The sequence below is a fragment of the Eptatretus burgeri genome, chromosome 13 (assembly GCF_056783735.1).
Source record: "Eptatretus burgeri isolate ZD-2024b chromosome 13, Ebu_testis_v1, whole genome shotgun sequence".
NCBI lineage: Eukaryota > Metazoa > Chordata > Myxini > Myxiniformes > Myxinidae > Eptatretus > Eptatretus burgeri.
In genome coordinates this window covers 9,109,687-9,122,552 of record NC_140973.1, presented here as the reverse complement: position 1 = coordinate 9,122,552, position 12,866 = coordinate 9,109,687, and the positions used below count along the sequence as shown (strand labels likewise).

At 42.0% G+C, this 12,866-nt stretch overlaps 1 protein-coding gene across 6 annotated transcripts in view; it reads right to left on the bottom strand.

Moving 5' to 3' along the window:
* Nucleotides 1–7,149: 7,149 nt before the first annotated feature.
* The window catches only part of LOC147013795 (pyridoxal phosphate phosphatase PHOSPHO2-like), a 49,930-nt gene continuing 44,213 nt past the window's right edge, over nt 7,150–12,866 (bottom strand). For all 6 annotated transcript variants that reach the window (XM_085851027.1, XM_085851025.1, XM_085851026.1 and 3 more), the window contains one exon: nt 7,150–8,262. In XM_085851027.1, the coding sequence (XP_085707153.1) occupies nt 7,790–8,262 (473 nt within the window). In that variant the 3' untranslated portion in view covers nt 7,150–7,789. The remainder of the gene's footprint in view (nt 8,263–12,866) is intronic.

Below are 12,866 nucleotides of genomic sequence, written 5' to 3'. Positions count from 1 at the left end.
AGGATGGAGTGGGTGGAGAAGAGTTGCAGGAGTGATTTGTGACAGAAGGGTAGCTGCAAGAGTGAAGGGGAAAGTATACAAGACGGTAGTGAGACCAGCTATGTTGTATGGTTTGGAGGCGGTGGCGCTAACAAAAAGACAGGAAGCAGAGCTGGAGGTGGCAGAGTTAAAGATGCTGCGATTCTCGTTGGGAGTGACGAGGATGGATAGGATAAGAAATGAGTGTATTAGAGGGACAGCGCAGGTAGGACGGTTTGGAGACAAAGTGAGAGAGGCGAGATTGCGATGGTTTGGACATGTGCACAGGAGGGAAACGGAGTATATCGGGAGAAGGATGTTGAAGATGGAGCCGCCAGGCAGGAGGAGAAGAGGAAGGCCAAAGAAGAGGTTCATGGATGCGGTAAGGGCGGACATGCGGGTGGTTGGAGTGTCAATGGAAGATGTGGAGGATAGAGCAAAATGGAGACAGTTGGTCCGCTGTGGCGACCCCTAGCGGGAGCAAGCCGAAAGAGGAAGAAGATATATTTTTTTTTTTTTTCAAAGACAGGGGTCAGGGCTGGTTATCTCTACCTTCTGCTACATGTTATAGCATTCGACAAATTTTGTCCTTTTATGTCCCACCGAATCCCAAAGACAAGTGGTAGAAGTGGAGATGCCTGGAGAAACAAGCGAGACCTGCTTCAGAGTGACAAGCTCCACTTTCATGCTAAATTGCACCGTGTAGTCATTTCTGCACCTTGGGGCATCTTCATCACACCTGCACCAGAGGGAGGGGACTATAAAGGAAAAAAATTGTAACTGAGAAAAAGAACGGCAGGGAGGATGATGTGATGAAACGGAAAACCAAGAATGAACCCGAAGTAAAAAGCAAAGATGGAGTCCATCAGGAAGAAGAAAGGAGATTGGTGGAGCATCAGACCAGAGCATGGGGGAATGGGTAGGGAAACAAAATTTTGAGAGATACAAGTAAAGTGATGTCTTCTTATTCTTTCGTATGCAGCAAGAGCCTGCTGGGCTGCATAATTGACAGGGGGTGCAGTTGTGCTGCTGATGCATTGCCCCCCCCCCCCTGTAAGTCAAGGCAGGAATTTGTAATTTGCTCATTGTGCTGGCAATAGCTCACCTACTCTTTGCAAAAACACTGTGTGGTCTTTATTAACGTCCACCAACTAATACCAGCAGATGGGATGTCCAGTTTAACATTGATTCGAGGGACGGGTACACACATACATGAATCACCCTACCTGTGAAACACTGGGATGACAGTTTGTAGCAGGGTCAGGATTCGAACTCAGGTTAGACAGCTCAGAAGCCTCAGAATCGAGTGTGCATACCTCTGAGGTCGAGGACATCCTGGTAGCCCCAGTAAAGGGATGTAAGGGGCATGTATTGAGCATTTTTACTCCAGGTGAGTGGTGGGGACTCAAAATGTCACCATATTTGCATCAGGTCCCATTTGACTAATTGGCCCTCTTTTTATGTAAAATCTTATTTCAATCTTCCTTGATGAAACTTGAAGATAAGGGGTCAAATTATCCATTCGTTGGTACTTGTTTAATATCAACATGTACCTTGCCTCCCCTCACCCTCCCCCTTTAAAGCTTTTGCAAATCGGGGACTGAGTTTAATATTCCTGTTTCATATTAAATAGTCCACTCCCTGGAGCTCCTTCGACTTACTATCTGCTATAACATTTCGTTGGAGAATCACACCGTAACTGACATCAAAGGGTAGTCGCCGCTTGGGTATCCTCCAGAGGCGAAGACATTCCTGAGCCACATCGAGTTCATCACGGTGTAGAACGCATGGCTCCTCACTCTGGCCAGGTACTCCCGCTTCCCACATTTCTCCTGTTGATGGGGTTGAAAGCAGGGCCTTGATCTGCAACCACTGAAATCTCAAGATAGGAGGCTGATTGCCAGGGACTGTCACTCCCCAGTTGGTGGGCTCTCTGTTGTACACACGCTTATATCTGGCCTTGCTCCTCCTGCCCTCTCTTACCTTTACCCTCCCCAAGTCACAGCAGGTCACAGGTATTCCTCAAGAAACCTAAACCTGCTCACCTTCCCAAAGTCCAGGCTGGTTGCCCTCCCCACATTCATTTGTCCCTTTATTTTCCCCGATTGTGGAATCGACTCCTTGTGTTCGTTGTCTCGTCCTCCTTACTCCAGTCTTTCTACTGCGTTGTCTGTCCATCACACTCCCTCATGCGGTTCACCCATGCACCTCCAGGGTCTCTTCTGCACAAGATCATTCTTTTGCATTCTGTCCCTCTGGTACTCATTTTTTTTTTTGCTATGCCTCCTTTTGTACATTAGGTCCACCTTTTAATATACAGTAGTCTTTAAGCCTGCTGTCCTTTTTTCATTTAGCTCCTCCATGAGAACGACTATTGTACACAAAAAACATCTTTTTTATTTTTTATTGGAAGGTTTAACAACTATTGGTATTCTTCTTATGAGATTAACTGGAGCGGTGTTTTTTTTTTCATGTGAATATATTTATTTATTTTTGTGCGCAGAGCTAAGGCTCGTGGAGGAGCTAGAACACTGAACAGATCAGGATGCAACAGAACAAAAGGAACAGTAGAGAGGAGGAGAGGGGGGTGGGGAACACCAACCAACAACAGGGTTGAAGGACAAAATAAAGGGACACTTGGACAAACAATGGGTGTGGGGGGAGGGGGAATGAGGTGAAGGGAGGGATGCATGGGATACAGAAGCAAACTCTCAGGAATGAAAAACTGGACATTTGGCATGGGTGTGGGGAGGCAGTTAACAAGAGTAGAAAAGATCATGGTTTGGGTGGTGATCAGCTGAGATGGTGGTGATCAGCTGTGTTGAAAAGTTGGAGGGAAGAACGAGTTTGAAGAGAATGTGAAAGTTGGTTCCACTGGTGGGGGGAAAGAGGAACAGATGAGGGGAGCAGTGATCCTGGATTTAGGGAGTTTCACCAGAAGGGGGTCAATACGGTACCACGAATGGTGGTCGTTCCATGCTTTGTGGACATGTCATGTTCCGACCACTATCTTTGGTTACAACAACAATTCGTCGGTCGCCTGTTAAGCCAACTGATGCAGGGATCAGAACATGTGCTTTTCATGATAAAAATTCTCACCATCTGTTTCCTTAATCCCTTTAAAATCATATCCAACTCACTTGTAAGTCATAAAAGTACGGAGGCTTATCCATCACTATGCACGTGGTCATCACACAAGGGTGATCTCACAAGTAAGTTATTACCTCTAGCACCGAAGGCAGAGATGTTTTTGCTCGTCTTTCTGTGAGCAAGATGTCTCAAAAGGTTGTGGACGTATCCGGACTAAATTTGGTGGACAGGTTGGGTGTGTGACAAGAATGAATTGATTCGATTTTGATGAAGATCCAGATCCTGATACTAGATTTTAAGTGATTCTTCATTATTGAGAGACGGGGCCAAAACGATATATAGCACGATATTTCAGAAAGTTGTGGATGGATTGAGACAAAACTTGGTGGACAGGTTGGGTGCGTGACAAGGATGAGCCGATTCGATTTTGATTCAGGTTTGAATTCAGATCCGGCCTATCAGTGGATACAAAACGTAAACACTTGTTGGTCGAATTTGCAGCTTCCGCCTCCACATCACGAAAGCTGAGTTTTCCGAACCGGATTTGTCCCGTTTCATGTTGCGTCATTTGTCCCATTGCAATATTGAGTCATTCCATCTGAAATCACCAAATTGAAGAAAATGTTCTCAGCTGACCCCCCTCAGATTTACTTTAAACTTTCATAAAATAGTTCCCAGGTATCAAAATGAAGCTGCGTAAAATTTTAGGTCCATAGATGCGGTCAAGTCCGAGATATTGAGGGTTGAAAATGTGGTTGTGGCCCTATTTTTATGGTCGTTGCGAGCATCACAAAATGAACGGCTACTTTTAAACTCCCGCAACTTTTTTAATATTAATGCTAGAGCCTTGAAATTTTTAGAGATTATTCTTCTATAACTGCTCTGTAAGACACAAACATAAAACTGAGTATACCTCTTTTAAATTTTATGACCTGATCAGTTGAAATCCAGAAAAAAAAATGTTGGTTTTGTATGAAGACCCAACTTTGAGACCCCATATATTTTTATTGACCCATCCCAGAAGCTTGAAATTTTTTCATGTAATAACTGTATGGTAGTAGTTTTCAAATACATGTTTACTTTTCTTAATCAGTCATATATATATATATATATATATATATATATATATATATATATATATATATATATATATATATATATATATATATATATATATATATATATATATATATATATATATATATATATATATATATAATACAGTCATGATCCCTCAAAAATTGAAAATTTTCATTTTTCCCCAAAATTCAGGTGAGGATTACAAATATATGACAAGGTATACCACTTCAAATTGTTCACCATTGGAAAGAGCATATTCAAGTTTACAAAAGTGTCAAATATCAAAGTGGTATATTTTTTAAAAAATATATTTTCTATTTTTTTTTTTTTTTTATAAACTGTTAACACAGTCGTGAATACATGAAGTGTGTGCATGGTGTGGGCACCATGGTAATCATGAATGATTAGTTCTACGATTCAAATTAATAATACAAAAATATATCACATACTGCAAGAACAATGTAATAAAACATTTCACGTAAATTTGAATCGGTCCTTGATCTGCTTTTCCAAGTCAGGTGCGAGCTTGTACCGCCTCCCAGTTAACGTTAGGGGAGCATCAATAACTTTCATCACATGGACTAAAGGAACCCAACAAATGTCCTCCCTTAAATGTAACCATATACACTGCTGACATCAGCAGATCAGCCACTATTCCTGAGTTCTATTTTTAGCCCCAGCTAGATGAGTTAAGCTCTTGCTATTTACAAATGAGAAACAAAGAATTAGAAATTCAAATTTTAAAGTATTGTGTTCATGGTATCCCAATAGCAGATGATATGTATGTACATTGTATATACATGTACTACACATATGTACTACATGTAAAAGGACTGTTCATTAAATAGCACACACAACGTGCACAGCACTGGCAGAACATCATTTATTCAAATATTTTTTAAATATTGATAGAAACATTATACCACATTGAAATGTTAGACTTAAGTTAACTTGAATATGCTCTTTCCAATGGCGAACAATTTGAAGTGGTATACCTTGTCATACATTTGCAATCCTCACCTGAATTTTGGGGAAAAATGAAAATTTTCAATTTTTGAGGGATCATGACTGTATTATATATATATATATATATATATATATATATATATATATATATATATATATATATATATATATATATATATATATATATATGACTGATGAAAAGTAAACATGTATTTGAATACTACTACCATACAGTTATTACATTTGTCATACCCAACAGTACCCATTCTTCCTTGTCGTACCCAACTGCTCCTGGACTGTCTTTTGCACCTGAGAAGGTTCTTTCAAACCTTGACTCTGACTCTGGTACTGGACCGAGCAGCAGCAGCAGCAGCTCACGTGTCCTAAAAATATTCTCTCTGCCCTTTTCACCCTGTCATTTGCGCTTCCATCTGGTGACGAAACATCTTCCATCTGCTTGAAATCCTCAGCATCACTGCATTATATAAAAAGGTGCAAAAACTGATCCCTTCAACTACAGACCAATCAGCTTACTTCCAATCATCAGCAAGGTCATGGACCCCTCACTATCAGACATCCCACCTTGCTCTCCAAACTCTCCACCTATGGCATCCAAGGCCAACTCCACACATGGCTTGCTGACTTCCTCTACTCTCATAGCCAACATGTGGCTCTCAACAGATTCCTTTCCCCTCCTCTCCCTATCAAGGATGGAGTACCCCAAGGCAGTGTTCTGGGCTCAATCATCAACATCATCATCAACGATCTAACTCCCTGGAAAATCATCTTTGTATTTGTTGATGACTCCATCTTCTGCTGCGATATCCCTCACCCTTCAGACAGACAGGCTGCAGCTTCTTCCCTTTACTCAAACCTTTGAAAAAAAATTACAAGATGGTCAAACACTTGGAATATGTATTTTAACCCTGACAAATCTTACACTCCCAGGATCACTCTCCAAAAAGACCACCTGGCAAACCCTCCTATCTACTTTCTTAACAATCCTCTTGGGAAAGTTCAGTCATTCAACATCATGGGACTCATTTATCAGCCATGATCTTTCTTCGGCAAACTACATTTACATTTCAAAGTTGGCCTCCGAAGCCAGTCGCCGAATGGGCATCCTCCATCATACAAAGTCCTTCCTTGGCACACATGAACTTATATCCACTTACCAGGCCTTCATCCACAGCTTGATGTCATGCTGCTCTCCCCTCTTGGCTTGATGCCCTGCTTCACATCTTGCTCAACTTAATGCCATCGAAATTAAGGCCTTCAAGATCATTTGAATCTCAGACACTGAAGCCGAGTATGTGGTCCTATCACTTTGCCATCACAGACAGGTCGGTGGTCTCTCTGTCTCTTGCCGCCTCATTTCTGGTCTTGCACTATGCCCTTTCCATGCTTTGCCACCCCAGGTTTCTGTAGGACTCACACAGTCCACCACCAACCTCCTTCTGGTGAAACTACCTAAATCCAGAATCAATGCTCACCTTGACTCATTTATTCCTCTTTTTTTATTGCCTCTGGAACCAAGTTACACATTCTCTTCAATATCATTCTTCCCTCCACGTCTTTAAGACAGCTGTTCACCACCATCTCTGATCATCGCCAATCGAAAACCATGATCTTTTCTACCCTCTTTAACCACCCCCTCCTCCCCCACCCCAATTTCCAGTTGTCTTTCCTGAGAGTGCCCTTCTGTATCCATCTTGTCCACCCCATGCATACTCTCCTGCCCCCCCCCACCACCCCCTCATTCCTCCCCACACCCATTGCTTGTCTGCCTCCCTCTGCCTTGGCCTTCAACTCTGCTGTTGCTGTCCCTCCCCTCCTTTCTATTGTTCCTTTTGTCTTGTTGCATCCTGATCGTTCAGTGTACCAGTACGAGCTCTTCCACGAGCCTCGACCATGTATACAAAAACTGTTCAGCCTGGCGGAGGTATGCGCTCCACTGAGTGCCGTTCCATTCCTGAATGAAACTGAAAAAATGAGTTTTGTTGAGACAGGTGTTCAAAGGTTTATATTGCAAGTTCAGAGTTATCTTTGCAACAATACGAGGCGGCATTCATCATAACATTTAAACTGACATAATAATACGTTAAACTTTTGTTTAATTAAAGCATATTATTTTATACTTGGAACAATCTTTTTGAGCAAGTCAGAGCCAATAATTACCCTGTTGTTAACCGTTCTGTTTTAAAGTAGCTCGCACAATGAATAAAAAAAGTAAAACCGGTTTATTTAATTTCCCCTTACCGCACCATCTCCATATTATGTGTGCAAAGATTCCAGAAGTTTTCATCCCCACCCTATCCTTTTCAAAACAGAATATGTAGAAGTCACAACGGTGGAATAAAACAGGGTTACATTTTACTACCTGCACCGAAATAAAAATATGATGCTTGCAGGAAGGTGTAAGTAATCTGCATAACTCCTTTCCTTTTGATAATCACAACAGTCTGAAGCTCAAATTTTGAGCATTGTGTATTTTTCTTGATTCTTGACCAAACGACAAAAAAAGAAAAGAAAATGCTTGTGGCCCAAATCAAGCACATTACCCAGCTGGCTACATTTGAGACATTCACTGTATTTAACACTTTAATCATGCAATGATAAAGGGCTCTTTTCAGGCCTACTTGCCCTGCTCATCAGAGAGTCGACCCAGAAGGGTCTGTATGTCCAGCCCTGAGTCCCAGGGCACCACCATGGCCTTACACGATCCAACCTTTTCGGCCAGCCTCTTCTCAAGCACAAATCCCCGCCTCGGCATCGCGACGTCACTCGCGGACAGGTCGAGCACCGGGCAGAGGTCATTGTTTCCATCACCGACGTAAATGACGCGGCGATATCGTCTCCCGCGAGCCATCTCTTCTGCCACAAAGTCACGCAGCGCCCTTCGCTTGCACAGATTGGGTGGGCACACTGGGCAGGAATGCGAGTGGAAGGGGCTCACAGAGAGCGCGCCGGACTCATCTGCCTGCGTCGACGGATTTGTGATGATTGCCCGGAAGAGCGAGAGCACTCGCGCCGCCTCCAATGTCCACGAGATGAAGGACAGGTTGGAGTCGGATGCCACAATGCTGTCGTAGTGGGCCCTGTTGGACTCTGTTGGGTTACAGGGTGTAGAGTTACGTTGCAAGCCCACAAAATCGTCACCCACTCCCGTGGGATCACCGTGATACCGTATTACCATTTGTGTGTCTCAATTACCATGGAGCAGAGCATTGTAATCAAAGCCAAATCATTATTTTCTACATACAATATTCCGATCCGTCAGATTGCAAACTAACAAATTCTTTATGCAGAATATGCTCCTCCATGGCATCGCCGAATATTTGTTTCCTGCATCAACAGTTTCGGACAAAAGAAACTATAAGGAGCTGCGCACACACACCCTTGTACACTTTCTGGCTTGTGGCTTCAGCAATTCAAATTCGAACAACTTTGGGGGCATGGACCCACGATTTACAGTCAACTACCAGCCGACGAGGAAATGATCAAACACTGAAAACAATAAATATCAGAATGATCAACTCGTATGTTAAATTAGCATTACAATGGTGGGAGATGTGTTTCATACAATCAAGCAATGGTTCAAAGCAATGCCAGTTACATTGGAAAAAATTTGTACGAAGGTTAAACGATCATAACGTGTCGTGTTTTAAAATAGGCAGTTTGGAGAAAAAGCAAAAAAAAAAAAATACATTTTGTAAATTATTCAGTTTATTCCAAGATCAGAGAGATGTAATTTCAAGAGTGAAACATTGAATGAATGACATGTTATGATGTCAACAATGCAAGTTTGAATATGCAGTAGTGTGGTGTAGAGCTGTTTGTGAGTGTGTGCATGTGCTTGTGTGTGAGGAGTGGTTAACGAGTGGAGAAAAGATCATGGTGTTGGATTGGGGATTATCTGAGATGGTGGTGAACAGCTGTATTGAAGACCTGGAGGAAAGAGTGGGATTGAAGAGAATGTTGCAGTTGGTTCCACAGGTGGGAAGAAAGAGAAATGAATGAGTGGAGGTGAGCAGTGATTCTGGAAGATTTTTGCTTTTGTTGATGATTTATGGAGCATGGGTCATGTGTCGGGAATATAACCTTGTCTCCTTTGGATACTTCCTTATATACTCAATAAGCCTTTGTACTTAGTGAACCTCGACCTTGCTCTGACAAAGGATAAACATCCAAAACAGCTCTTTTTTTTTTCCTTTGTGTTTTTGTATTTTCAGTCTGGTACAAAGGTCACTCCTTTTTCCATCATTCATCGACCATACTGTGCCCCTATTGTTGTGATTACTTGGTGACTCTTCGATAGAAACAGAAACTGATCTGACGAAGGGTATTCACAGTCCTACGAACAAGATACTCGCAATCCTCCAAGAAACTTGAATGATTCGCATTTTCGTTTTTCATTACATTGGTATGTGGAGTTAGTAAAAATAAAAAAAAAACATATAAATATATTCTTACCTTATGGAACGTGGATAACAAGTTTCCTTTAACAAAAAAATTTGTAGACACTGTCGAGGCTCGTATGAGAGCGTACAACAAGGGGAGCAGGAGACAAGAGGGAAGGACAAAACACAGTGTGGAACAGAGACATGAGAGGAATGAGGTGGAGTATACAGGGTAAAGAAGATGGACACTCCAGGGACTTTCAGGAAGGAAAGCAGGGAATTTGAATTGAAGGAGGTGGGTTTGGGATGGATTAGTGGAGGAAGAAAATATCATGGTTTTGGATGGTGGAAGATAAGAGATGGGGGTGAACAGCTGTTTTGAAGACCTGGAGGGAAGAGAAGGATTGAAGAGAGTGTGGGACAATTGTAAGTATCTTGTTTGTACAACCTTGTGAAACACCGTCCGAAGTTTGGTTTCTCACTTTGCTGTCGAGTTTGTCTTCCCAACATCTCATCCGAAGACTATCCCAAAATTAACTCAAATTCCTTACTATATATATATACACACATGCGAATGTCTGTCTGTCTGTCTGTCTGTCTGTCTGTCTCTCTCTCTCTGTTCCCTGAATATGGAATTTTAAAGATGGGACCGTGCATAAGGAACAGACCCACAGACACAACTTTTTTTCTGGGAAGCAACACGGGCTGTGTGGCCGTGGTCTCGGACATCATCCCGAGGCCGCAAAATAAGGTCAAAGTGACCAATATAGAATTTTTTGGCAAACAGGATGACCAACTGGTCGGAAATTGAAAAGGCTGGATTTTTTTTTTTAGTGCAACACAATTAACTTTTTTAAAGTCCATGAAATAATTTAAATTGATAGATTAACTCAAACTTTTCCCATCATTGGGATGGATACTTTTGCGAGTCGCTTATAAAGAATTTCCATTGATGTTTTTGAACGATTAACTATCTTGCAGCAAGTTTCACGAGAAATAAACAACAAGGCTTTTAAAAGAGCTCGGATCCAATCTACATATTACATTTGCAAACAGTGCCACTGGTTTTGAGCTAACCCGCGCTGCACAGAATTCCAACTCCTTTGTGGACCCAGCAAAGATGTGAGAAAAGTGCGAATGTTGCGAAGCCCGACGTCACAATGCAAGCGTGCGTGCGGCTGCAGGTAACTGCACCTTTGAGAGTGACTGTGTGGATGCGTGTCAACCCACCTGGTTGAAATGAGGATGAATACGAGCCGCGGCTTTATACCAGTGGAGGATCATGAGTACTCCTTACTTTTATTACCTGCAGCAATGAGACATTCCAAAGGATATGTGATCACGTGGTGTCATGTCTTGGCTCCTCGATGGACGACGTACGTTTTAACTGCCCTCTCAGTAGTTTTTATTTTTGGAAGCGTCGTGAACGGTCTCTCTCACAAACATACTGCAGGTCTAGTGGAGTTCAATTGGCTTTCTATCTGAAGCCTCGCCAAAACCTTCAGCATGCACTTGCACTGGTAATATAAGGGAAGAGTGGACAGTGTGTCAAAAATATATTCTATAACATATAGATGCTATAGTCATTACCATTGTATTACTTTCTGTTGAACAATGATTAAATGCTGGTACTCACATGTACACACACACACACACATATGCAAAAATATAAACAAACATGCACGTGTAAACACCCACGTACAAAGATGTGCACATGCATAAGCACGTGGCAAACACAAACACGTGCGCACACATCACACATCACAGTTTCTGAAAACATGAACCAAAAGCAATCACTGAAAACATGGAAGCACCACTCAGATCTGACTTAACGATCCCATCGAGCGTGAACATAGAAAACAAAGCATTGCGACCAGATATCATATTGAGGTGCAAAAAAGGAAGAGGCGGAATTGCTCATCGGGGTGTCAGTACCCAGCGACTTTGGCCTAAGCAACGCAGAAATCAAGAAGATGACCAAAATGAAGTGAAAAGATCCTGGAATGTAAAAATTTCCAAAATTGGACCAGTTACTTTTGGAGCAACGGAAATGATGAAGAAGAATCCTACAGACATCTTAAAAATCATCCCTGGAAATATTAAAACAAACAAACTGCAGTGAGAAGCTGTCCGGGGCAAAGGTGACGACCCCCAAAAGAGCCCTCGGGACAAAACTTTGAGAACAAAACTTCACAACTTAGGCCATGAATCATGATTCTTCACCGAAACGAAGGTGGATACTTCGACTCCTGCGAGGGCTCCGTTCCACCTTCTGAAACCCAAATTATGGAGAGAACAATCAACAACACACACACACACACACACACACACACACACACACACACACACACACACACACACACACACACACACACACACACACACACACACACACACACACACACACACACACACACACACACACACACACACACACACATACACACACACACACACACACACACACACACACACACACATACACACACACACACACACACACGTGGATGAATGGCTCACAGAAGGTGACACCTTCCTCATCCCAAAATCTGAAGAAAGCCACCTACCTCACAAATACTGGCTAATAATAATTTTTAGCTCTCATATGAGCCTCGACAATGTATACAATATATATATATATATATATATATATATATATATATATATATATATATATATATATATATATATATATATATATATAATCTGTCCACCGACAACATAAAACTTTGAACAGGAATCATCACAGAAATGATTGACCACCACCTAACAACAGGGAGGCTGAGAGGCAGAACAGAAGGGATGCAAGAGAGGATGTTACAGACCAATAGACCACTTACTACTAAATAAGTCTATCCTCTAAAACTGCAATACGAGAAGAACCAAATTGTCCACAGCCTGGATAGACGATAAAAAAAGGTTTTTGATAGTGTCCCACATTCATGGATGATAAAGTGCACGCAAATGTACAAGATAAATCCACAAATAATCGATCTGATTGAGAAAGCCGTGGATCGATGGAATACCACACTAATCCTGCAACACTCGGAAGGAAAGATCGAAATACCAGGAGTGAAGATATGACGTGGGATCTTTCAAGGAGACAGTCTCTCCCCCACCCCCTTCCTGTTTTGCCTTGCTATGGATCCACCAAGCATCCTCATTAGTACTCCGACGACATCCAAATGGAATTTCGGACAAGGAAGACCAACAAAAACGGGAAACATAAAAATCGGCCTTGATACAATACAGGAGCTCGCTAATGAAGCATCTTGCAAATACCTTGGAGTAGATGACCACCAAATAAATATG